This window comes from Macaca thibetana, chromosome 15 (genome assembly GCF_024542745.1).
Source record: "Macaca thibetana thibetana isolate TM-01 chromosome 15, ASM2454274v1, whole genome shotgun sequence".
NCBI lineage: Eukaryota > Metazoa > Chordata > Mammalia > Primates > Cercopithecidae > Macaca > Macaca thibetana.
In genome coordinates this window covers 90061814-90087187 of record NC_065592.1, presented here as the reverse complement: position 1 = coordinate 90087187, position 25374 = coordinate 90061814, and the positions used below count along the sequence as shown (strand labels likewise).

At 39.3% G+C, this 25374-nt stretch overlaps 1 protein-coding gene across 1 annotated transcript in view; it reads left to right on the top strand.

Annotated features, from left to right (window-relative positions):
• The window catches only part of GNAQ (G protein subunit alpha q), a 323635-nt gene extending 298859 nt beyond the window's left edge, over nucleotides 1–24776 (top strand). The window contains exons 6-7 of the mRNA XM_050761126.1: nucleotides 12389–12542; nucleotides 19528–24776. Coding sequence (XP_050617083.1) covers nucleotides 12389–12542; nucleotides 19528–19718 — 345 coding nt within the window. The 3' untranslated portion in view covers nucleotides 19719–24776. The remainder of the gene's footprint in view (nucleotides 1–12388; nucleotides 12543–19527) is intronic.
• The last annotated feature ends 598 nt before the right edge of the window (nucleotides 24777–25374 follow it).

Below are 25374 nucleotides of genomic sequence, written 5' to 3'. Positions count from 1 at the left end.
ATTTCAGCATCCAAACAAAGTTTTATTGGAACCCAGCCACACTCATTTGTTGCATATTGTCTAGAGGTGCTTTCCTGCTACATGGGCAGAGTTGAGTAGTTATGACAGAGACAGTATGGCCAACAAGCTAGAATATTTACTATCTGACCCTTTATAGAAATGCTTGCCAATGTCTTTTACACACTAAAATGCTCTTAGCATTGTCTAGTGTATATGTGCACTAAACAATGCTAGTTATTAACATTGAGCTTCATATAAAATAACATTTATATAGCCAAAAATACATATCAGAGTCTAAAAAATTTCATCCTGTATTGTTCCTGAAAAGACTAAAAAGAAAACCAACTATTAATTATATAACAAATTCATTATTATTTAAAAATAATGTAACATGGCCTTAAGGAATATAATATGCTAAGCTCATTTTAAAAGGACTTATATTCAGAATATTTTATGTATTTTGTATGAAAAAATTTTTAAGCCAGCAAGTTACACCTGCTTTTTGTCATTTGATCAATGGATCTGCTTATTGCTGTTCTTCAGTTCCAAACTCACTCTGATTGCCTATGTTATTTCTCTTTTTTACCTACTGTCTGATTTTCCTTAATGGGAACACTCGCCATATGCTTACAGTCTTTGGTGGGTAGACAAAGGGGAGAGAAAAAACTTAGAAACCAAAAGATAAAGAAAAGAACTTCAGTGTGGACATAGTCATGGGCACATCAGGACAGTGGCAACTCACTGAGCAGGGCTCAGGTGTCATACAAGTCCTTTAAACTTACCTCTTTGAACACAAGGCAGACCAAATTCTTATCCACTGATACCACCCTATCATGTTGGCCAAAGAATCAGGCAACCACGTGTTTCTGGGCCAGACTGACCCATCCCTAAAAATACTTTGAGACAATTAAGGAAATATTTTACTGAATTGTTTTGGGTTATTTATTTCATCCCTGTGTCCCCCAAATGTAGACTTTCCTGGCCTAACACGCTGAGAATTTGTTCAGATTCTGTCTGATGTACTGATACGTGCCTTGTTGGTTTATTAGCTAGAACAAATCTTCCTGGTACGTTACCAAGGTATTTAGTGTTTCTTTGCTCAGTTGTATCATCTAAGCCTGCTTTCTGTTTAGTCTCTTATTTCTGCATCCTCACAGTGTAGTTCCACTTCTCTTTATCCAGAGTCTCCTGTAATTTGGCCAAGTCACTATTTATCAACTGCAAGATCAGAAAGTGGACAAGTGCAATGAAGGAAACTGACATCCAAACACACTTTGCTCCTGCGAACAGCTCTCCTAACAATTTGCAAAATGCTATTTCAGGATGAGCAATGGCTTATATTCAGCAAGTTAGGTAGTGCCATAAACTGAGCTGACTTTAAGGAAAGGACCCATTGGGAAATTGACATTTGATTTTTGTAAAAGTAGAACTGTTTTCTAAGCTGGGAAAGGTCAATCTTAGAAATATCAAAGCTGTTTTAATCTTATTTCAAACATTCTCCTAATAACTTCTTTGAAACACTCAAAATTCAAAATAACAAGTTGGTAAGAAACATTAAAATCATGGTTAATGACTTCAGTATATAAAGACTGCATTCAAATTTATAACAAAACAGTAAGAGCAAAAAAATCTGAGCAGACTGATTTTCATGGACAAAAAGACAGGAGGAGACAATTCTCAAAAAGAGAAAATACTACATGTTAGTAAGTAATCTGTTGGAAAATCTTCAACCTCACTGCTATTCAAAGAAATTCCAACCCAGACAGCAAGCTATCATTTTTTCACCTTGATGTGTCATTTCATGCCACATGTAATTTGATATGAAAAAGATTCTAAAAGGGTAGATCTCCCGCTTAAGAGGAAACAATCAAATGAGTAAGTTCACACATCACTACGAGATGAATAAGTTTGTTCACCTGCCTGTGGAAAGCTATTTGGTAGCCTGTAACCAAGAGCCTCAAAATTTGCAATATGCTTTGATAGGCTATTACATAGAAAATTTTAACCATGAAAATTTCTGTGTACAAAGTTATAAATTGTAGTGCTGTTTATAATAGTACCCAAAAAACTATTTTACAGTAGAAGTACAGTTAAGCCCACTATAACTTAAGAATTTGACCAAAAAAATGTTTAGACTATAATGTTGAGAGCAAAATACAGAACATAAGATTTACATCAAGGGGTCACAGTCCTTTAAAACTGCAGTAATATAGTAGCTGCAGACCCCATGTTACTTTAACTTTTAATTTTAGTTAGTTGAAGTTAAATAAATTTAAAAATCATTTTTTCGGTTGCATTAGCCACATTTTAAGTGCTCGGTAGCCACATGTAGCTAGTGGCTTCTGAGTGAGACAACAATTGTACAAAAATGGCTTTTCATTATCTCATAAAGTTATTTTGTATATACTGATATAAAATAAGCTCCAAAATTATGCATAGCTCAAAGACTAGAAGAAAACAAAAATTAACAAAAATACAATAGTTTTATGTGGGCAATTCAACCATGGGAATTTTCTTTTCCTACTGTTATTTTTAAAGTGTTCTATCATAACCACATATTCATTTTATAATAGAAAAAAATTGAATTATTTCAAATAATTTTTAATGTAGAAATGAATACAAGTATAGCTTGGGAAAAACCAGTTAAAATTTACTCTCTACAGTTGAGTGTACATGTGTGTGGTTTGTAGCATGCTATTATCATTCAGGTTGTATCAGAACTTCAGAAATTCACATTCTTAGGGAATGGAGCACTATGGAATTGGAAAGCACTCTTGCAGGTGTTAGCACACAACCATGTATACATGCAAATACATTCTACATGTTACAAATGGAATAAAAACTGACTATAGTATATTTACATTAAATTTAAAATGACCACACCACTGCATCCTCTGTTTACTGTTCTTCACAATTCCAAAGAGATAGGTTACAAATGCATTCTTTTGGCCTTCACTTGTGCCCTGGAGCCAACATTAAATGCTCACTGTGCCTCACTAGTGATACTCAAGAAAAAAAAGAGTCATTAGTGTCTACAGGAATAATCTGTGTTGTCTGTTTTAAGTTCATTTGTGTCTACTTCTGGCTAAATCTGGCAAAGAGATACTAAGCGAACCTGAGCAAATGAGCTATTGCTACAAGCAAATGACCTAGGATGCAATGGGAACATACCTGTTCAGCCAAGTTGTACCTTTGTGCTCTTGACACAGTGCTAATGGATCCATTGAAGTTCAAAATTAGGGTCCACCCATTCAAGTAGCCACTTACTATAGGTCTGTCTAGTAGTCTTCTTGGCTCTTTTGATGACTGGCTTGATGCAGTATCCCAAGACCACTCTGTTGGTTATTGCTGAAATATTGTTTTATATGAATGGGGACATAACCCAAGGAGTTGGAATAGGTTGGGATGCTGAATAAGTTATTGTTCTGACTGAAGTGTGAAGGTAAATCTATATCTTAATTATGCAAAAAAAAAAAAATGACTTTTCCAGTAGCTCATGGGAAACAAATTATAGCCGTCAACTTAGACAAGTTTGTAAAGTAGGAAGCATTGGTCATCATGAGATTCAGGCTGGAAGGAATGCCTGTTACACCAGCTAATGACAATTACCCATCTCCTAGATACTTAGTAGAGGGAAACGTCACAACATCACTTACAATGACAGTGACAACACATAGGATTTGAGTTTGCAGTGCAATAGAGCAGTGTTTAAAAGGCAGTGGTGGCAGTTGCTTTGGCCATCAGACATTACATCAGAGAGCAAGGAGAAGGGAGTCTCTCTTGAGCTGTTAGTGGCACTGCCACAAGATGATAGCACAGAATAATGGGTATGGAGAGAGTACTGGAAGGAGGAGGGAAAGTTCAGTGAATTGAAAAGTCAGTGTCATGAATACACAAATCATTAAATACCTGACTCAGCTCAGTAAGTAACCCTTATGAGAAAAGGAAAGGAAAGAGTTAAGGATAGACTGTATATAAGTCACGGATAGTCTTCGGATCCCTGACATCAAAGCATAAAGTATGGCACATGGGATACTTGCTAAATAGAAAGATCAGTGTGCTGTGCAGTAGACTCTGAAAGGATGTGGTTGGTCACTTAACTGAAATAGTAGAAAATACTAATCTGTTCATCTCTGTTAGTCCTGCTTCTGTAAGTTCTAAGACTGCAGGCTTCCACGTCGGAAAGGGTTACACATTTGTCCTGTTTTCTGTTACTCATGTTCTGGCTCTCCACTCTCCTTTGTTTCTCCTTGATCCCCAGTCTCTCATTCTGTCCTCCTTTTTTCCTCCTCCACTTGTCTCCTGCAACACACTCTGGTTTGCGGCAGTTCACTTTACAAGGGCCTCACATGTGACCGTATCTCATTGCTTAGTAACCTTAGACCTGGAGGTAATAGGCAAATATGTTCTATTTCTTTTCTTCTCCAAACATCCTATGCAGGTAGAATACATTGATGCATATGCAGAAACTATAATATTAAAACCTTCAGGAAGCCTAGAGAGTATGCCAAATTTGATCTCAAATAATTGCTTGCAAAGATTTGCCTAGAATAAGAAAATTATCAAGGAAATAATATCTATCCAGCTGAGTTTGACATTCCTATCATTTCTATCCTGGCTGTATGATTTGGATGCAAAAGTGCAATGCCTAGGAACCTGTCTTTAATTATTTCTCACTCCACCTACTCCGTTTGTAGATTGTATCTGTTGTTTTCTTGGTTTGCTCTGGGGTTGAGCATATTGAGCATCTTTAGAGATTTTGAAGATCCTCCCCTTTAACAGGTGGAGAATCTTAGGAAGAAACATTCTCTACGTAAGGGAAATTGGCAGAAACCTGGATGGCTTTCCAGTTCTCTATAAATCAGATGTGCCTGGATTTGATAACATGGATGAATTAACTATGTGCGGTTCCAGGGAAAGGAAAGATTTCACTGGGTTTACAGTTTGGTCAGAGATTTGAGAGAAGCAAATTGCCTCACCAGGAGGTTCTTATGTAGCAATTTTGCCATCAGTGATAGAGGCTACTGTGTGCTCAGGCCACAGCTAGGGGCTTGGCATGCATTGTCTCATCTATCCTCACAAACCCTGGGAGATACATGAAGAGACCAAGGCTCAGAGATGTTTAGCCACTTGCCCGAGGACACGGAGAGTCTTTGAAAGAGAGCCATGTTTCCACTGAGGTCCGCAGCTCACAGCCCTGGCCTGTCACCACTGGGCCACATTGCCATGTCAGTGTACTCTCCTTGCCAGATCGTCTGGAGCACATTTCCATACAGCAGATTCATGTGAATTCCTGTACTTTTTTCCTCTTCCTACCTCCCTCCCCAACAGCCGGAGTTTGGCACAGAATGTGTTTTGAATTCTCACAGCGTTGACATCAGATAGGACACATAACAATGTGATCCTGCTGGAGATACAAAGTCAAACACAGCAAGCTTTTCCCTAAACAATCAAGGGAGGAAAGAAGTATGTAGAAGACTAGGCTTGCAAATTTTTTTTTCATACAGCTTTGGAGTTATTTGTCTTCTGGGTTGTTGCATTTATTTACCCAGTAGACACAGACAAATGAGATAAATACCTGAAAGAGTATGTTCAGATTTTTCAAATTGTTCAATATTTGGTAAGCTACAAATGATAATATTGATTGAAATTTTACATTATGGATCATTACATAGAAAGTAAATCAACTGGTCTTGCTTTTTTAAAGTAATAATGACCTTTAATAAAGTAATCTATAAGGGTGTTCTTTAGTGAGTTATGTCTTACAAGAAATAGTCAAGCTGTTACAGCAATTAAAAGTGAAGAGTATGGGTTTGAAATGTCTTATTTAAAAAAGACAGTGAAGATTGTTATTTAAAACAGTCTTATATGAATTCTGGAGCATAAAACTCCTATATTCTGACAGTCTTATCAATTTCATAAGCAGAAGTGGTGCCAATAAAAATGGTACCTTGTATCAGCGTGTTTTGTCATGTACAGTGTACGGAATGAGGCCCTGTGAGCTACTTGGTATAAAAATTTAGAGTGTAGATGTACCCAGCAGATGTTGTCTTAACCTGTAACTCTGAAGATCTGTGTTAAAAAATATCATAAGGTAACAAACTGTGTGTTTTCCCCTTTTACTGAGCAGTCGACTTTATAGACATGCTCGTGTATTCGTTCTGTGTCTGTATATCTGGACTTCACTCATTGAAGTAGAGGGCATGATGGCTCTGGCCTTCTTTTTCAGCAGAAAGCTTAGGGGATACATAAGCACAGAATTGTGAACACAGAAATTATCATCACAGAATCACAGTCACCTGACTGGCTCCTGGCATCAATTAGTGAGTCTGTAGATCACTCGAGGTCACTGAACACCCTGTGTGTCTCCCTGAGACTCATCACTCAGCACCCTGTGTCTCCCTGAGACTCAAGAGCATCTGCACCCTGGAAATCTTCATCCCATTTTCTCTGGGGTCTATCCTACCTCAGGTCAGCTGAGAACAGCTCATAGATGACTGTCAGGCCCTCAGTGATGATTGTTATGAATGCCCTCATGACATTCTGCATGCTTATTTCTTAACAGTCTTGTTTTGCATTTAAGGATGCATTTCAGACTTTATGGGAAATGTAATTCAATGTGGTTTATCAATGTACTGATAGAAGAAAAAAATACCACCAGGGAGACAGGTGGATAACTTGTATCAGGTAAAAGAATTACGGGTCTTAGTCTAAATTTGTCTTTGCTAAGAAAATAAGTGCGTTTTGTGAGAATATGTTCTTATTGGCAAGATAATGAGGAGTTGCAAAAGTTATTGAAACAGATACTCAAATCTCTAGTTTAATGCTGACTTTTGACAGAGGGAAGCACCAATTTGGTGGAGAGGGATAAGGAAAGACAGTGTGCTGAGCACATGTTGACTTTGGTGACAGCAGGGATGCAAAGTGTATAGACACAAAATACTGTTCCTTTAGGCCCTTTGGTAATTGTTATGCAGAGATTTGTGCCAGACTGTAGCCTGAAGAAAGCCAGCTTCCAGCTGGGGTCTTGGGCCATGCCCACTGGATCCAACCTTTTCCTTAATCAGAGGGATGTTTGCTTTCTTTTCCTCCTTGCAAGCTCCAATTCATTTATAAAGATTCAGTTTGAAACTACCTTTCCTTTTAAACCTTCCCTGATCCACTGCACAGTCAAATCTTTCCTTCCTGTGTCACCCCAGCCTCCCCTACTTCTCACTGCTTTGGGCCCACCATGTGGGCCTGTGAGGATGCATTGCATGCTTGTCTTCTTTAGTCTTCCAGGACAAGGGCTGTGTCTACAGCATGCTCATGCCCTGCATCTCAGAAGCTCTCATATGTGTCCACTGAACCATTGGCACACTAGGGATAGGACACCCTGTGCTGGGGATGGGAGGAAGAAGCAAGCCCAGTGGGGCTTGGGGAAGAACTGCTTGGAGAAGTTGGGTTGACCTGGATATTGAAGGATAAGAAGTGGGGACAGCGTTGTGGGTCACAGGTCAGGAACATGCAGTCATGTGGCAGTGGTGACATGGAATCTGTTTATCAGGAAAAAAGACCATTTGTATAGGGGCTCAGATTAAAGACAGTGCCAAGCTGTGATTGCCAGATCGGAACTTGTAGCTTCACCCTGTAGGCAGCCTTAGTCAATTACATGTTAACAGGGAAATGCATTAAAAAGCAATGTGTTCAGGATATCAGAGATCTACATAATTTGATTTGAGATGTTAAATATTAGAGGTATAAGACCTTTTGTTGATGGCTCAAACAGGGCTTTCGCCGATGACTGGTCATGGTGGAACACTCAGGGGTCACACCATCCTGCTTGCAATTACAAAGCAGGGAGCAGGTACCCTATCCTTCTCCCTCAGGGCCAAGGATTGGGGTGAATGCTTCCCAGTTTAGTACTCTACCCTTTGGCTGGTTCCAGCCCATAGGAGGAATGACTTACCTATCAGTGTGGTCTAGGCGAGTCTGACATTTCCATGGCCTCATGTACCTGAAGCAGAGACCAACCAGGACACACACCATGGTCACTCGCTTACAGCCTGTCCTCAGCCTTTATGGCCTCTTTGGTCCTCCCTTCTCTGTGGAAGTGGAGCCCAGGCAGGACCTACTTCTGACAGCGCACCCTGTCCTTGTTCTCCCTGATCCAGTTCTCTCACCTGCACCAAAGCCACCCTTCATTGGGAGGGACAGTTGTTTCCAGCTCAAGAGAAGTGGTGGGTGAGGACAATTGGCAGTTGGAAGGCTCCTAGAGCCTCACAGTCTAGGCCCAACCTGTTAACAAGGAGCCCTGTGTTTGGGATAGTAAAACCTTTACTAGTATCCTGCAGGGTGTGGTGGCTTATGCCTGTAATCCCAGCACTTTGGGAGGCCAAGGCAGGCAGATCACTTGAGGTCAGGAGTTCATGACCAGCCTGGCCAACATGGTGAAACCCTGTCTCTACTAAAAATACAAAAATTAGCCAGGTGTGGTGGCGGGCACCCTGTAATCCCAGCTACTCCAGAGGCTGAGGCAGGAGAATCGCTTGAACCCAGGAGGCAGAGGTTGCAATAAGCTGAGATCACACCACTGAGCTCCAGCCTAGGCAACAGAGTGAAACTCCATCTCGGTGGGGTTGAGCAGGGAGGGGGACCTTTACTAGTATCCTCTGCGTGCATTTCCCAACTGGTTAAAACCCCAAGATAAAGAGGGCATGATTAACACCACCCCCCAGACTGCCTTTAAACCTGTCTTCAGAGTAAACAAAACCTCCTTGTTTTATATTATGGGTCATACACGTGGCTCGCACATCGATCCCTCTTGAAACGTCATGCTCTGGCAGATTACTGCAAAGCAGGTGCCACAAAGTCTCCTGGGACGTGCTGTTCCCTCATAGATTTCAATTTTTACTGAGCAAAGTGGATTATGCCTCACACTCTGCACGTTCCACTACCTTATGAGTCATTGTGAAAATCTCATTTAGTCCATTTAGGATTTAGTCCAGGGCTTTGATACAGAGCATGTTGGTTTGTAACTGTTATTCCATAAAGGAAAAGTCAAGGCATAAGGAATTTTTACTATGCAGTGGAAAACATCATATAGCATAGCATAAAGAATCTTAATTGGGTGGAAAAAAAAAAGTCTGCCCAGAATCAGACGCTCAGCTGTGTTTGACTTGCACTTCTTATCATGAAAATGGGATACAGCATCGCCTCCCTTGTTGTCCCGGGCTCGGCAAGCTTTCTTCTGTACCTTCCAGCTCAGTGCGGTCTTGTTAGAAATGCAGACCCTCGGGCTCCACCCCGTGCTGAAGCAGAAGCCTTGTTTTAAGAACACCCCATGTGATTCATAGCAACAGTAACTTGAATGTGCATTCACATCACCTAGAGGGCTTGTAAGAAGCAGATTCCTGGCATCTCCCCTCGGAGATTCAATTGGCAGGCCTGATTGAAAGCTGATCTCATCTCCAGTCATCTGCGCATTTTAGCCTTCCCCTGAGCTAGAAGCGCGGGCTTCAGTCCACCTGGCACCTGGTGAATGGAGGTATGTCCTTGAGCAGCCGCAGACTGCATGCATGGGTGAGCTGCCTCCAGAGCAGCCCCAGTGAGGCAGTACTGGGTACAGATGGCCAGCACCCTGGGCAAGTTGTCTCTGGAACACAATGCTGGGCTCAGTCACTCTCCTCTCCACTGCCCAGCAGGCTGGCACAAGGCTCTGTCTTAGCAGACTCCACTGGGGCTCCAGTCCAGTCTGGAAGTTAAAGATTTCCAGCCTAGTCTGGAAGTTAAACAGAGAGACATGGTACACCTTCTTCTATATCAATGCAAAGTCAGGCGCACCTTTCCTGTCTCTGCCCATGGTCTAGTCACTTCCCCTTGAAAGTCTCCAGCCAGAAAAGGCTCAACTAGGACCCATTCCCTTGGGAGCCCATCACGCCCCTTCTGAGGAATGCTAAATTTAATAAGGCTTTCTAATGGAGACTTGCTGGGTTGATGCCCAGGTGTACATACCTTTAGATGGGGAGTCTCTGAATACCATAGCATGACTTTCTAGAATTTCTCTAGCTATAAGTAACAGGGGTTTAAAAACAAACAAACAAAACACCACGCTCCCATCAGGGGTGTCACTAACTTTCTTTAAATTTTTTTAAAAAATTATTTGTTCTTATTAAAGCCTTTGTCTTCAGTCCTGAAACACTCAGCCTATAAAATCTCAAGCTACAAGATATCATTTCTCAGTGTTATTTCCAGGGCTTAAAATCTTATCACTGGCTACGAGAACCCTTAAAAGGCCTGTAGACAGTAAAGATATGTTTAAAGATATGTCTGTCCTATCATTTATATAAAAGAGAAATGTATGCAGTGAGATAAACACTGTCTTTTGAACCATGAAGTTATCTTTCATTATATCAGCCCACATAGTTCATTAATTTTAATTATCTATGCAATTGTTGGCACAAAATTAACAGGTTGAAGAGATTGGGGACAATGGACTTTGCCTGATTTGACAAAGATCTCCTTTGGAAAAGTGTGCCTTATCACTTAATTTGAATTGGCACACTTTACAGAAGAAAGGAAGAAGACGTATTCAGGATCCAGATTATTGTACTTGGTAAAAGCTGAGGTCCCTGGAGGTTTCCAGAACACCAGTCAAGGGCTACGCAGAGGAGCAATACATGGCCTTTGTAACTCTTCACTGAAATTCCAGGAGCATCCTACCGCAGGCAGGCAAAAGCTGAGCAGAAGGTGTTCATAGCCAGTCTATTCAGTCATTCTCGTTCACTTCCTTGTATAAGTTTGGAGGGGAGGATATATCCAGGTTTACCAACTGGAAGTATTTTGTATAATAAAAACCAGAAAAATATAGCCCCAACTAGTTGAAAAAATAAAAGGTTCTTTTGACTGATGTTCCTGACAAATCTAAAGGCATGACCAAGCTTAGCCCTGGTTGGAGCAAGAGGTTAAAAACCAGGTGAGCAGGACCCAATTTGTTTTTCGCTCACTTTTCAAGATGGCTGCTAAAAGCTCCTGAGGCTCCATGATTCCTCTTCCAAACTCTGCACGAAAGCAAGGTTCTCTGTTCCAGAGTTCCCAGCAAAAGTCCTCAAGTTAATTGGCCTAGTTGAGATGCTTGGCTAAACTGATTACCATAAATGAGCGGAGGGAAGCTCCAAGTGATTTGGGCCTGGATCAGAGCCCAGCCCCAAGCCAGCTCACATGGCAGGAAACTAGGATGCTCTGGTGTAAATCACCAAGCCTCCTCTTAGCAGCGGAGGTGGCCACAATCCCAGGCAGCCCTTTCCATTGCCACAAACCCAGCCATAACAGGGAGAAGTAAGAAGGGAGGTTGGAAAGTGTGTGCAGGATGAAGCATGCCCATGCATCCTGGCTTTTATCTCCTCAGGGGAAGGAGAATTCCCAAATCTGCTGCCTTCCTCTGTAACCCAAGTGTGGGAATGATTTAGAGAGGGGAGTCTATGGGAGAAGGAATGGTAAGGAGCAACGAAAGAAGCTCTGAGGCCCTCTAGCTTTTGGCTGATAAGTATGTTTTTTTCAGAAGAATGATTTGACTCAGGAACAGCCTCAAATAGCATCTTCATTTATAGTAGCAAGCTGACTAATTTTCTTGAGAATCCATTTAGGGTTTCTGTTACCAAGGTAGGCTTGAAAGTGTAGCTTCAGGTGAGAACACTTACTCACAGATGCTGAAAGTGAGAAATATTACATTTTTATCTCCACATAATTACTATGTGTATCTCCACAATTCTCTATTAATAGTATAGTGAAGCATAGGGAGAAAGCATGCACTCAGGAACAGGAAATGTATGATCTTACAACATTTTCCATGTGTTTATAAAGGGGGGGTGTGTGTGTGTGTGTGTGTGTGTGTGTGTGTGTGTGTAGAGTAGTAACTCTAGAAAACATCTAGAAATATAGATATGCTTTTGACAAAGTAACTGTTTTGATTGCTTAGAATAGAGTTAATTGTGAGGCCCCAAATAAATATAGCTTAAGAAATACAAAATGAAGTCATATCTAGTCCTTAGTTCACATCTCAAGTATTTAGTCATTAATGAATGATTTTTGGTGGGAATTTGTGACAGTGTGCCAGATTCACAACATGATTCTCTAGGCTTTCAATTATTTTCTCTTTCAACCGTAGGAGCTATTTTAGCTGATTTTTATTATTATTACTCCCTTCTGCTTGTCAACCTGAGAGTTTGCATAATGAAAACAGCCAATGCATATCATGAATCATTTGCATATAAATCCTGACAAATCCAACACAGGGCTACAAAAACTGGTTGTTTACAAAAGATGGGTTGGACTTATAAAATAAACACAATTCACAAATTAAGTAATCATGTAATGCACTCCTTATTTTTTCTGATTTTTTTTTCCCCAGAACCGAATGGAGGAAAGCAAGGCTCTGTTTAGAACAATTATCACATATCCCTGGTTCCAGAATTCCTCGGTTATTCTGTTCCTAAACAAGAAAGATCTTCTAGAGGAGAAAATCATGTATTCCCATCTAGTTGACTACTTCCCAGAATATGATGGTAAGTCAGCATTCATGCAACAGCTCAGTAGCTGTAAATAGGTTTTGTCTCCAAACCCCAGTGTGGGAGTTAACGCACTACAGTGCACCATTGCTGCCCTTGCCCTGTGCAGCCTGCATGTTGGGACTGATACAGTAGGAATTATTGTTTGCCCGGTCTTTTGGTGACACAAAACATTTCATTCCTTAACAATGCTAAAAGTCATAGAAAAAGAAACTCATGGCCTGGCGCAGTGGCAAGTTCCTGTAATCTCAACACTTTGGGAGGCTGAGGTAGGTGGATCACAAGGTCAAGAGATCGAGACCATCCTGGTCAACATGGTGAAACCCCGTCTCTACTAAAAATACAAAAATTAGCTGGGCATGGTGGTGCGTGCCTGTAATCCCAGCTGCTCGGGAGGCTGAGGCAGGAGAATGGCTTGAACCCGAGAGGCGGAGGTTGCAGTGAGTCGAGATCGCGCCATGGCACTCCAGCCTGGCAACGGAGTGAGACTGTGTCTCAAAAAAAAAAAAAAGAAACAAACAAACTCATCTGCTTTGAAATAGCAGATCAGAAAAAGGAACAATCCAGTAGTTTTGACCAATTATGTATTAACCCTTATAGTCTCCTCTGTCTCTCCTTTTCATTTGGTTACAGTCCACCTCTGCCTCTCTTCTCTCTGGGGGGAGAACACAATTTTGAAGTCAAGAGCCCACCACCGAAATCAGTCTACCCAGGTTCAGATCCCAGTTCTGACACTTACTATTTGTAGAACTACCATCAAGTCACTTGATTTTTCTGGGCCTTAGGACAAACTCATAGGATGTTTTGTACATTGTAGTGTATAACATATGTGTATATTTAGCATGATGCCTGACACGTAGGGCACTTACTGAATACTCAGGAAATACTTCCTTTTGAAACATCATAGCCCAATGAAGTCCCACCACCATTAGTAATAGTAACCCAGTTTTAAACTGTTTGTGCAGCACTTAGAATCTATAGCATCCACTTCACTACTCCTATGGCTTTGCATTATTTGCTTTGTTCTTAGAAAAGAATCTTACCCTCCCCAACTAAACTGTGAAATCCTGGACAACTAGACACCCAACCCATTCTGAGAAACACTTGAACACTTGGTGATTGGTAACAAAATGCATCCACATGTAGCCACTCTGTAAAACAAGTGAGAGTCATGACTGCTGCCCTATAAGAGCTGATGTGGCCAGGTGTGGTGATTCACACCTGTAATCCCAGCACTTTGGGAGACTGAGGTGAGAGGATCGCTTGAGCACAGAAATTCAAGCCCAGCCTGAGCCATGTAACGAGACCTCTGTCTACAAAAAATGAGGCAGGAGGTGGGAGGCAAGAGGTCAAGGCTGCAATAAGCCGTGATCCTGCCACTGTACTCTGCCCGGGTGATGGGAGACCCTGTCTCAAAAAAATAAAAAAAAAGTTTATTTGGCAAGATAATCACATCTCTCCTTGATGGCCCACCACCTGGTTTTATGAATAAAGTTTTATTGAGACATTGCCACACCCATTCATTATACACTGTCTATGGCTGCTTTCACACTATAACAGTAGAATTGGGTAATTGTGACAGAGATAAAATAGTCTGCACAGCCTAAAATATTCTGTGGCCCTTTACAGAGAAAGTTTGCCAAGCCGTGGCCTAGAGAGTTAAGAGCACGAGCTCTGAAAAGTTCTACTTTGCCACTCATTGGCTGTGTTGCCTCAGACAAATTTATTTAGCTACTCAAATTTATCCCTGGGCAAAAAAGAATTGAATGGAGTCATATGTAGATCACATAGCAGAAACCCAAAAGTATCTACCACAGAGGTGATGTAACAACAAGAGAAGAGACTAGTTTTAAAATTACATTGTCAACATATGATGTCCAGGATGGATATTGTGCCACAGTGTTTTGGTACTTCTAAAAGCTCCCTCAGAAAAGTACTTTAAAAACCAATATTAAATTTAGCTTCATAGCTTTCTATGATGATACGAACACATCAGGGATGGAGGTTTAGTCACCTTTTCATCCCACATGGATGTGGTACAGTCCTGGCTTGTGAAAGGGAAATGTTACATGTTTAATGAATTTATGTTCCCTTCTCACATACATGGAAGATCCTGAAGATTGGTGAATTGAAAATATAAACATTTGGGGATTGTTACCAGATGTTAGAAATGGTACCCTTTTTTGTTAGCAGTGTGTTTATATCCTCTCTTCAAGTACATTTTCCTTTGTGCTTTGCTGTTCTTTTAAAAACACTTTATCAGTCTAAACAATGTTTTCTCTTTCACTCCTTTTAATTTGCACTAACCTGGAAACATCATCAGTGTCTGAGACTGCACTTCTCAGTGTTGCTCAGAAAACTATGGAAGGAAGTGACTGTGTGGGCAGTTAACTTGCTTTCCTACCTCAACAGGCTTCAAAAACATGTCTACCTGAATACAGTAGGCATGAAGCATCTGGCTTAGATCTAAACACACTTGCCTGCCACACACACACAGACACACACACACACATACACACGAGATTCTTCTTAATTTTTCTTGAAACTTGGTAAGAATCAGCGTGTGAGAAATTGCCACACCATAAACAACACCCCATCTTGTGGGCTGGCACGTTCTCATGATGTGCTTGCATAAGGGAGGATGCAGATAGAGCATGGTGCCCACGGAGCTGAACCCTTCTGAGGGGTTCATTCAAACTTCTCGGATGCAGTAGACCTAGCCACACTTCACAGTTGCTGATTTTTCCGCAGTAAAAGACTTAGTCTGTGATCAGTGTTTGCAGTGCTGTTTTTTGATCTCTTCACATACCTCCTTTCTCCAGTAATTTCCCCAGATTCCCCACTACTACAAGCATTTTCCTTCCAACATGTGTCCGTTGTGAATATTCTGAAATCTGAAGATTTTTTTTCTGTTTTACTGTTACCATACCCCAGTATACATATAATGCACAGAGGAAACTTGGGCACAGAAAAAGAAAAAAGGCATTGATTTTGTTACTTACAAAGCCAGTGCAGCTGTCATTACATGGAACTCCAAGCCCTTGTAAGATGAGCAAAGACTGAAAAAATTGAGGCCCACTCTGCAGTGATGTCTTTGTAATAAACATGTTTATAATATTATAAACTTCACACTTCCACATTTCTGTACTTACAAGGTCTTAATCATAATGAATGCCATTTCTGTGTTTCTCTTCAAGAAAGGAAATTACCATTTCCACATGGACTTGAATTGCAAGAGTGTTCATAGAGACTGTGGAATTCTGCTCCTGCTGTGATGGCTGTAATGATTTCTTTGTAGTGTATGTTTATTCAAATAACAATTTATGCTTAAAAACATAACACCTTTCAAGTGCACTTCAGTGAACTTGGATCTAGTTCTTATATTCTGTAGGGTAAATAAAACAGAAAAAAACAAAAAAAGGTATAGTCCCTTCTTTCCCAAATAGAGTAAGTACAAAATCATACAGAAGTTCATTCATAAGCCAGAAATATAATGTTCTTTTTATGAAATGAGAGACTTCTCCAGCTCTGGGAATCTGTCAGTTTCTGGTTTTGAATATTTTTTATTACTTCTCTTGAGTTAATAAGTTCATAGTACATTGAAAAAGATGGAACATTAATTATATATTTGCTTGTATATGTATTTTACATATTATTTTTAATTGTACTTTTTATTTATTAAATATGATGCCAGCCATCTTAGTCATTTAAAAAAATTGAATTCTGGGCACCTACGTCAAAAATTAAACATTACTTTTTTAAATTGTACAAATGAGGATAGTCTACATGTTTTTATAATTCTTTCCTCCCATCTTCTGGCATTATCAGATATAAGTTTATTGGAGTAATCTCCAATTTATAAAAAGGTTGATTTGAGAATAATTCAAGTCAGCCGTCTGAAGCTCAGGGTGCATTTTGTTAGAAATGGTGGTCAAGCCCTCAACAGAGTTCTCCAAGATCTCTTTATCCCTACTAGTAGGTAAAAAGAATATTGATAGAAAAAGACCTGCTGGGTGCGGTGGCTCACACCTGTAATCCCAGCACTTTGGGAGGCCGAGGTGGGCGGATCCCTTGAGGCCAGGAGTTCAAGACCAGCCTGGTCAACATAGCAAAACCCTGTCTCTTCTAAAAATGCAAAAATTAGCTGGGCGTGGTGGTGCACGCCTGTAGTCCCAGCTACTCACGAAGCTGAGGCAGGAGATTCGCTTGAACCCAGGAGGTGGAGGTTGCAGTGAGCCAAGATCATGCCACTGCACTCCAGCCTGGGTGACACAGTGAGACTCTGTCTCAAGAAAAAAAAAAAGTTTCTTATGGCTTGGTATAGAGCTAACTTGAAAAAATGGAGGAAATGTATACATAAAGCGATACAAAGACAAATATATGATAGGTATCCAATACTTGAAATGTGATGGTGTTTTGATGTTATTAATTTACACTAAGTTTTAAATCAATGTATCTATCAGTACCTATTAAATATACTTTTAAAACAGCTTTGAGATTTATATACCATGTAATTCACTTAAAGTGTACAATTCAGTGGGTTTTGATATATTACATTATTAATTTTTTATTATAAAATATATATAAAATTTACCATTTTAACTGCAAAATTCACTGGTATCAATTACACACACAATACTGTACAGCCATCACCAGTATTTTCAAAATATTTTCACCACCCCAATTAAGCAACAACACCCCATTTCCTTCCTTCCCCTAACCCTTGGAAACTTCTAATGTACTTTCTGTCTTTATGAATTTACCGATTCTAAGTACCTCATATGTGTGCAAGCATACAATATTTGTTGTTTTATGTTGGGTTTATTATAATGTTCTCATAGTTCATGCATATTACAGCATCTATCAGAGCTTTACTCTTTTTTATGGCTGAATAATCTGTTTCTGATATTCTAATATTCTGTTTGGTTCTATTTGTTTTGTTTCTCCATTTATCTGTTGATGGACACTTGGATTGTTTTTGCCTTTTGGCTGTTGTTAACAATGCTGCTATTAACATTGATGTACATTGCTTCTCGCCCTTTTGGCTAAGATCAAGTGTCTGTCAGAGCCCCTGCTCTCAGTTCCTTTGGATATATACATTGGAGTAGACTAGCAGGGTCAGTCATGTGGTTATTCTATGTTTAGCTTTTTGAGGAACCACCAAACTGTTTTCACAACAGCTGCACCTTTGTACATTCCCACCAACAGTGCACAGGAGTACAAATCTCTCCACATTTTCCCAACCCTTGTTATTTCACACTTTTTTATAGCCATTCTAGATGTGGAGGGGTATCTCATTGTGGTTTTGATTTGCATTTTTCTAAATGATTACTGGTGTTGAGCATCTTTTCCTGTGCTTATTGACCATTTGTATATCTTCTTTAGAGAAATGTCTGTTCAAGTCTTTTGCCTGTTTTTTAATTGGGTTTTTTGTGTGTGTGTTATTGAATTGTAGGAGCTCTTTGTATATTCTGGATACTAAACTCTTATCAGATGACATGATTTGCAAATATTTTCTCCCATTCTATAGATTGACTTTTCACTTTCTTAATAATGGCGTTGGCCAGGTGTGGTGGCTCATGCTTATAATCCCAGCACTTTGGGAGCCTGAGGTGGGAGGATTGCTTGAGGCCAGAAGTTCAAGAACAGCCTAGACAACATAGTGAGGCCCCATCTTTACAAAAAATTTAAAAATTTGCCACGCTTGGTGGCACCTGTAGTTCCAGCTATTCAGGAGGCTGAGGCAAGAGGATCACTTGAGCCCAGAAGGTTGAGGCTGCAGTGAGCCATGATCATGCCACTACACTGTAGCCTGGGTAGCAGAGCAAGACCCTGTCAAAAAAAAAAAATAGTCCTTGGATACATAAGGTTTTTAATTTTGATGAAGTCCAATTTATTTTTTCTTTTGTGAAAAATATGACCTGGCTGTGGTGTCATATCTAAGAATCCATTGCAAAATTACGTTTTTAGTTTATCTTGCTAGATATATCACAATTCTTTTTCAAAGCATCTAGGACAATTCCTGGCACATAAGAGACTCCTTCTTAAATCAATGTGAGAAAATACAGGCCGCGTGCAGTGGCTGACACCTGTAATCCCAGCACTTTGGGAGGCCAAGGCGGGTGGATCACCTGAGATTAGGAGTTTGAGAACAGCCTGGCCAACATGGCAAAACCTTGTCTCTACTAAAAATACAAAAATTTAGCTAAGCATGATGGCAGGCACCTGTAATCCCAGCTGCTCAGCAGACTGAGGCAAGAGAATCGCTTGAACCTGGGAGGCAGAGGTTGCAGTGAGCCGAGATCTCATCGCTGCACTCTTGCCTGGGCAACATGGTGAGACTGTATCTCAAAAAAAGATAAACCAATTGTTTTATCATCACAAATGAACTGAATGCTACACAAATGTAGTGTGCTCATAAATACCAGAAATCTATGGAAGTGAGACTACCGAGGCCCACTGTAGACAGAGCTGACCTTACAAACAGGTGTTCTATTCTAAGAGGGATTGTCAGTCTGGAAGATGTAAAATGATCCATAATGTTGAGTCGTTTGGAGGACAGATTGACAGGAGAGCCCAAGGAGGCTGTGTCTTTGTGCACACTTATTAAATAGCTGAAACAAGCATAATTAACTCAGTTGAACAGAAGTAAGCTATCACTCCCCTGATGAAGAGCCTACAGTGGCTCCCAGTCACTCAGGGAATCAGAGTGAAGGCCAAGCTAAGAAATAGACTTAACCTTGGCCTTCAAGTCATCTGTCTGCTTTCACCTATACACAGTTTGTGAATGGGTGGGTACGTGGGTGGGTGGGTGGATGGTCAGACATAGTAGTGTTAGGGAAAATGATTATAACAGATCAAATCTGCAGTGCACATGTAGGCTTCATGAGCAATGACACAGTAAGTATTTATTGAACGAATGATAATTGAATACATTAGCAGATTAGGTAACAAAGTGTCCCTCTTGTCTCTTGGCCAAAAGGACCCCAGAGAGATGCCCAGGCAGCCCGAGAATTCATTCTGAAGATGTTCGTGGACCTGAACCCAGACAGTGACAAAATTATCTACTCCCACTTCACATGCGCGACAGACACCGAGAACATCCGCTTTGTCTTTGCTGCCGTCAAGGACACCATCCTCCAGTTGAACCTGAAGGAGTACAATCTGGTCTAATTGTGCCTCCTAGACACCCGCCCTGCCCTTCCCTGGTGGGCTATTGAAGATACACAAGAGGGACTGTATTTCTGTGGAAAACAATTTGCATAATACTAATTTATTGCCGTCCTGGACTCTGTGTGAGCGTGTCCACAGAGTTTGTAGTAAATATTATGATTTTATTTAAACTATTCAGAGGAAAAACAGAGGATGCTGAAGTACAGTCCCAGCACATTTCCTCTCTATCTTTTTTTTAGGCAAAACCTTGTGACTCAATGTATTTTAAATTCTCAGTCATGCACTCACAAAGATAAGACTTGTTTCTTTTCTCTCTTTCTCTCTTTTTCTTTTCTATGGAGCAAAACAAAGCTGATTTCCTTTTTTTTTCCCCCCCTAATTTATACTTCCCTCCTGATTTTTTTCCCAGGATACAATGACCTTTATCCTAGTTCCATTCTTGGTCAAGTTTTTCTCTCAAATGATACAGTCAGGACACATCGTTCGATTTAAGCCATCATCAGCTTAATTTAAGTTTGTAGTTTTTGCTGAAGGATTACATGTATTAATACTATGGTTTTAAATGTGTTGCTCTGTATACATACATAGTTTCTTTTTTAATAGAATGTACTGTCTTGTCTCACTTTGGACTGGGACAATGGATGCCCGTCTAACAGTAAGTGTCATTTCTTTTAGATGTTTACCTTCAGCCATAGCTTGATTGCTCAGAGAAATGTGCAGAAGGCAGGATCAAAGACACACAGGAGTCCTTTCTTTTGAAATGCTACGTGCCATTGTCTTTCCTCCCTTCTTTGCTTCTTTTTCTTTTTTTCACCCTCTCTTTCAATTGCAGATGCCAAAAAAGATGCCAACAGACACTACATTACCCTAATGGCTGCTACCCAGAACCTTTTTATAGGTTGTTCTTAATTTTTTTGTTGTTGTTGTTTAAGCTTTTCCTTCCTTTTTTTTCTTAGTGTTTGGGGGCCACAATTTTAAAATGACTTTTATTATGGGAATATGTTGCCAAAGCTGGCTTTTTTTCAAATAAAATGAATAAGAACTCAAAAAATAAAAGCTGGTATCTTAAAATATAAGAGAGTAAGACTGTGAAGCCTAAAATGACTGGCTGAGAATGAACCAGAAATGCCAATTGCCAAACAGTTGGTAACTGTAAATTTGATTCTCACGGTCCATTCTTTTATTTATCCTTAAGATGACATTGTTAGTGTTCACGTCCCATGTTCAGTGTCCAAACCGGCAATGTAAAAAGTATCCTGTGTGGTTTAACAGGAAATCTGTTTATGTCTCTTTATTTGAAACCAGTTTTACTCTCAATGGTTCTTTAAGTTCAATTAAGTCTGCCAGGAACATTGGTTGATAGTATTATTCTGACACCTTTAATTTCCAAAATCTGAAGTTCCTGCTGGTTAACCACCTTCAAGATCTTCTTGAACTGGTAACTGATTAGGTTGAACTTACAGAAGATTGTGGACTTAACTCAAAAGTAACCTCTCAGTGTTCTATAGAACATGTATTTGTGTAACTGAACCTACTAGGAGAAATGTTTGGAATTCTATATGTGCAATTTTTCAGCAAATGCAAAAAAATACAGCACATGTATTGACGAGCTTCTGTCAAGCAGCTTGAGTTGAAATTTAAGAAAATAAATCACGATTGTTTAAAGCTGCTGGGACGTTAGAATTAGGCCATGAGACTGGTCTCATTTTAACTATAGTGGTATTTGGCACTAGTCTAAACTTCCATATAAATCACTCTTTTGGAACAACAAAGGGGGAGGGAGAAAACTAACAGCCTGTTAGATGAGTACCAAAGCCACCAAACAGTAATGAAATATTCTCATTCTTGATTCTCCCAGCCTCAAACAACACAGGTTACTTTTTTTCCCTTGCTCAGAAAGCACCTGTAATGTAACAAGCAGACTGCCTGTAGGTATAGTGCAATTACAAATGCTCTAATCATTGTACATACATCTCTCTTGATATTGCAGCATCCATACTGGCTTTGTAATCATTAATTTTTTGGCAGATTGAATGTGCTGTATTGATATGTATCTATGTAATTGTATTGTATGTCTATAGCTAATTCACATTTTGAATAATGTTATTTTATTTACTTTTTTAAGAGAGGAGAATGTAAATTTGTCAGTTTATTTCTGACTAGGGATATTTTCTTTCCATTTAGAAAAGAAGAAAAAAAAAAAAACCTTACTGTCGTACAGAGCGGTACTAGCGTCGTGCTGTATAAAATCATTTGCACATTCCTGAGTAGAGGTATACTGATTATAAGACCCAAAGGTAATTTCATAGCAAAATACATAAAATCAGTCAGAGCTTTTATACAAACATGGAAACCAACTTTGTAGAACTTTTGCCATTTGATCTAGGATTGGAATATGAGCTTTTATACAATTCATATTCTTATTTGGCAAATGCACAGTTTAGTATTACCTCTCTGATGGCCTTTACTAGAAAGGCAGTTTTAGAAGCTATTGTGATCCACTAAGGAAATGTTTTAACAGCTAGAGACCACTGCTTGCCTGAAAGGGCGTTCTTAAATTTGGTGCAGCAAAAAAAAAAAAAAAAAAAAAAAAAGTAAAAACAACAACATTTGAAGGCCTACAGTGTGTATAGAGAAAACCTCATCACAAGATCATAAGTGTTACAGTTTTAGGGAATCAAGATATTCTATTTAATAGAGCTATAGTAGATGTAGTCAATCAAACCTGATCTCAAAGCTTGAAGAAGCTGAGCAAAACAGGGAAAGATTGTTATATTTGTCTTTATGAAATTGGGATGGAATTTGCTATGCAGAATTGAGGTTTGTGGCTTCACTGTTCCTGTAGGGTGCATGACAAGATCCCTTCTCTTGAGAAAGGAAAAAATTGATCACCCTAGCAGCAGTGATGCATAGAAACCTAATTTTAGCCACACTAGTCAATCAAAGCTAAAGGATTTTCTTTTTTGTTTCTTTGGGGTTTTATTGAAGGGGCTAAGGGCGGGACGGGATTCTTTTCAGTTTTGTATAAAACAAAGTTTACTCATGCTTTATATTATATTGTGATTGCAAGCGTTATAAGCGTGTGCCACTGGCCTCCTATTGTTGATGCTTAGGTAATGGAGGCCTGTGGTGAGTTTTATGGTGACTTGGGCATGTCTTATTCAAAAACAAAAACATAAAACACAGAAACCTTTCTTCAGCATACCAAGGCAAGCAGCCATTTCATGACTCACTTAACACATTGCAGTGTACCAGTTTACAGATGATTTTTCCCTTTTTGCGTGACATGGCAGTTCCAACCCCCAGAGAATTCCTTATTTGTAAATTGGAAGTTTCTACTATGCCTTACAGAGCTTAAATTCAGAAGTTTGTGCCTCATATCTGAAACAAAGGGAAACAACACACGTATTCACAAGTAAATAAATCTCCTAGATGTTTTTGTTTTTAATATTTCCACATAAAGAGCTCTGTTGAATGTCATGAATAGACTGGAAAAAAAAAATCTTAGGAACCTGCATATGTTGTTTACTAGCAGATGACAACTACAAAAGGAATTTGAAGAACATGTGAAACTTGTTTTTTTTTTTTTTTTTTTTTTTTGGTAGATTAGCAGGTCTATTTTAAAAAGGTAATTCAGCTAAAGGGCAATTTACTTTTTTGTACTTCAGACTATCTTGATTGTCAAAGTGTACGAACTGTAATTTTAAAATTTATACTGCCACATGATTGTAAATTTTAGTTGTCTTAAGTTAGGAATTGGTGAAAAGCTATTTATGCTGGATTTGGGTCAAAATGACTTATTTGCAAAAAAAAATAAATAAATAATGGGAAGAAAGGGCTGTATAATGAAATACTGCAAGACTCACCTATTGGTTGGAAATTTCCCTCAAATCACCTACCGATTACCCTTGATTTCCCTTTGTTTTCAGTTTCTCAAAACGAATGAAATGAAATATAGCAGAATGTTAACCCATATAAAAATAAAGTGTACCCAAATATTGTAATGTATATTGCTGCTCTTCTTCAAATTAAATAAGGGTTTAAAACCACTTAATTGGTAATCAACATCTCAATTGATACAAATAAGGTGTGCTTGGTATACATTAATATTTTCTTCCAAAGATACGTCTTTGGTCAGAAACACAAAAAAATAAAACTAGTAACATAGTATGTTTATCTATCTCTACATATTTCCAGCATATGTAGCGCTAATAGATCTGTCCTGGTAACTGTGTCTTTGGGATTTCATTTTGATGCCATCAAATTAGGAGAAGAAATGGCTTAGTTGTATATGATTAGCTAGAGATTTTTGGAGCCAGACACCTGCTGTTTATTAGATAACTTAGTACAGAGTCTAAACTTGTCATTTGTTTTTCTCACAGAATAGCCATTTCCTGCTGTCTTCCCAATGACCACTGCCCTTTCAATAACACTCTTGCCTCTAGAATCATATGTTGAAAGTATGAATACACACCTAGCACATAGTAGGTGCTCAAATATTAATTTCCTCCTTGCCTTCCTTATCTACCCTGTGTCCTCCTTTTCCCCGTATGATTCCAACCCAATAGCAAAGGACATTTACATGTGATGAAAACATCTATTGGGTAAAATCAGATCTTGGATAAAGAAATTCTGACTTTTATATAAGCTGTTGGTAAACAGAAAAAACAGGAAGGTATTCGTCGGTAGAACATTTTTAAGTGCAGGAAAGAAAGCTGGAATAATACTATGTAACTTTGTCCAGGTTACTTTGACTGAAACACGTTTTTGGTGGATTTCTTTTCCTCAAAGAACTCTCTAAATGCAACTCCTTGCTGGATTCCTCACCCATCATCCTGTTGGAAACCCTTACTAGACCTATGGATTTAGGGAGTTTTGTCAGAAAACATTTTTAACTTGCAGTATTTAAAAGAATATTTACTGTTCCTAAAATGTCATTCAAATGCATGTATTGTCTATTGTTTGGGGATGGGAACTAGTTTTGCAAAAAACACCTAATGTTGTATAATAATGCCCCAATGATCTTGCTGGTTAAAAATACAGTATTTTTGGCCATAATTTTGTACTATAGTATTCTTCATTGTTGAGTTTTGCTTCCGTTGAAGTTGCCCATGCCCCTCTCAGAATGTTTTGTATTAGCAGGAGTATTGAAATACATCTTTCCTTCCTTAACACACCTTTTTGTGCACACTGCATTTTCCAAAATAAACAAGTTTAATGGTTTCAAAAAAAAAAAGAAACACCAAAAAACCTTTTTCCTTCTGTGTATAATCAGAAATATCAGTCTCCTGTAGTGGAAATATACATATTGGTAGCATTTATCAAATGTGCTCTTTTAAAAAACTTGCCTTAATTTAGGTTATAACTAACGGTTAAAAAATATGAATAAGTGTCCAATAAAGACTTGAAAGGAGCCAGCAATCTTCAACCTGAGGCAGTTTTCTAATCCGTAAGGAGAATCCACACGTCTGCCCTGGCTTGCCGGGCAGCACACTGGACTCCGGCAGATGCCTGGCTTCAGAGTTTTGCCCATTTGAACACTGGCGGTGATACAGGTAGATTCCACATGGGAAAAATGGCCTGTCACAGGTGTGCTCTGTGACTTTTAGAAACACACATCTAGGGTTTCGAGATCAGCTAAAAACCAGCTGCTTCT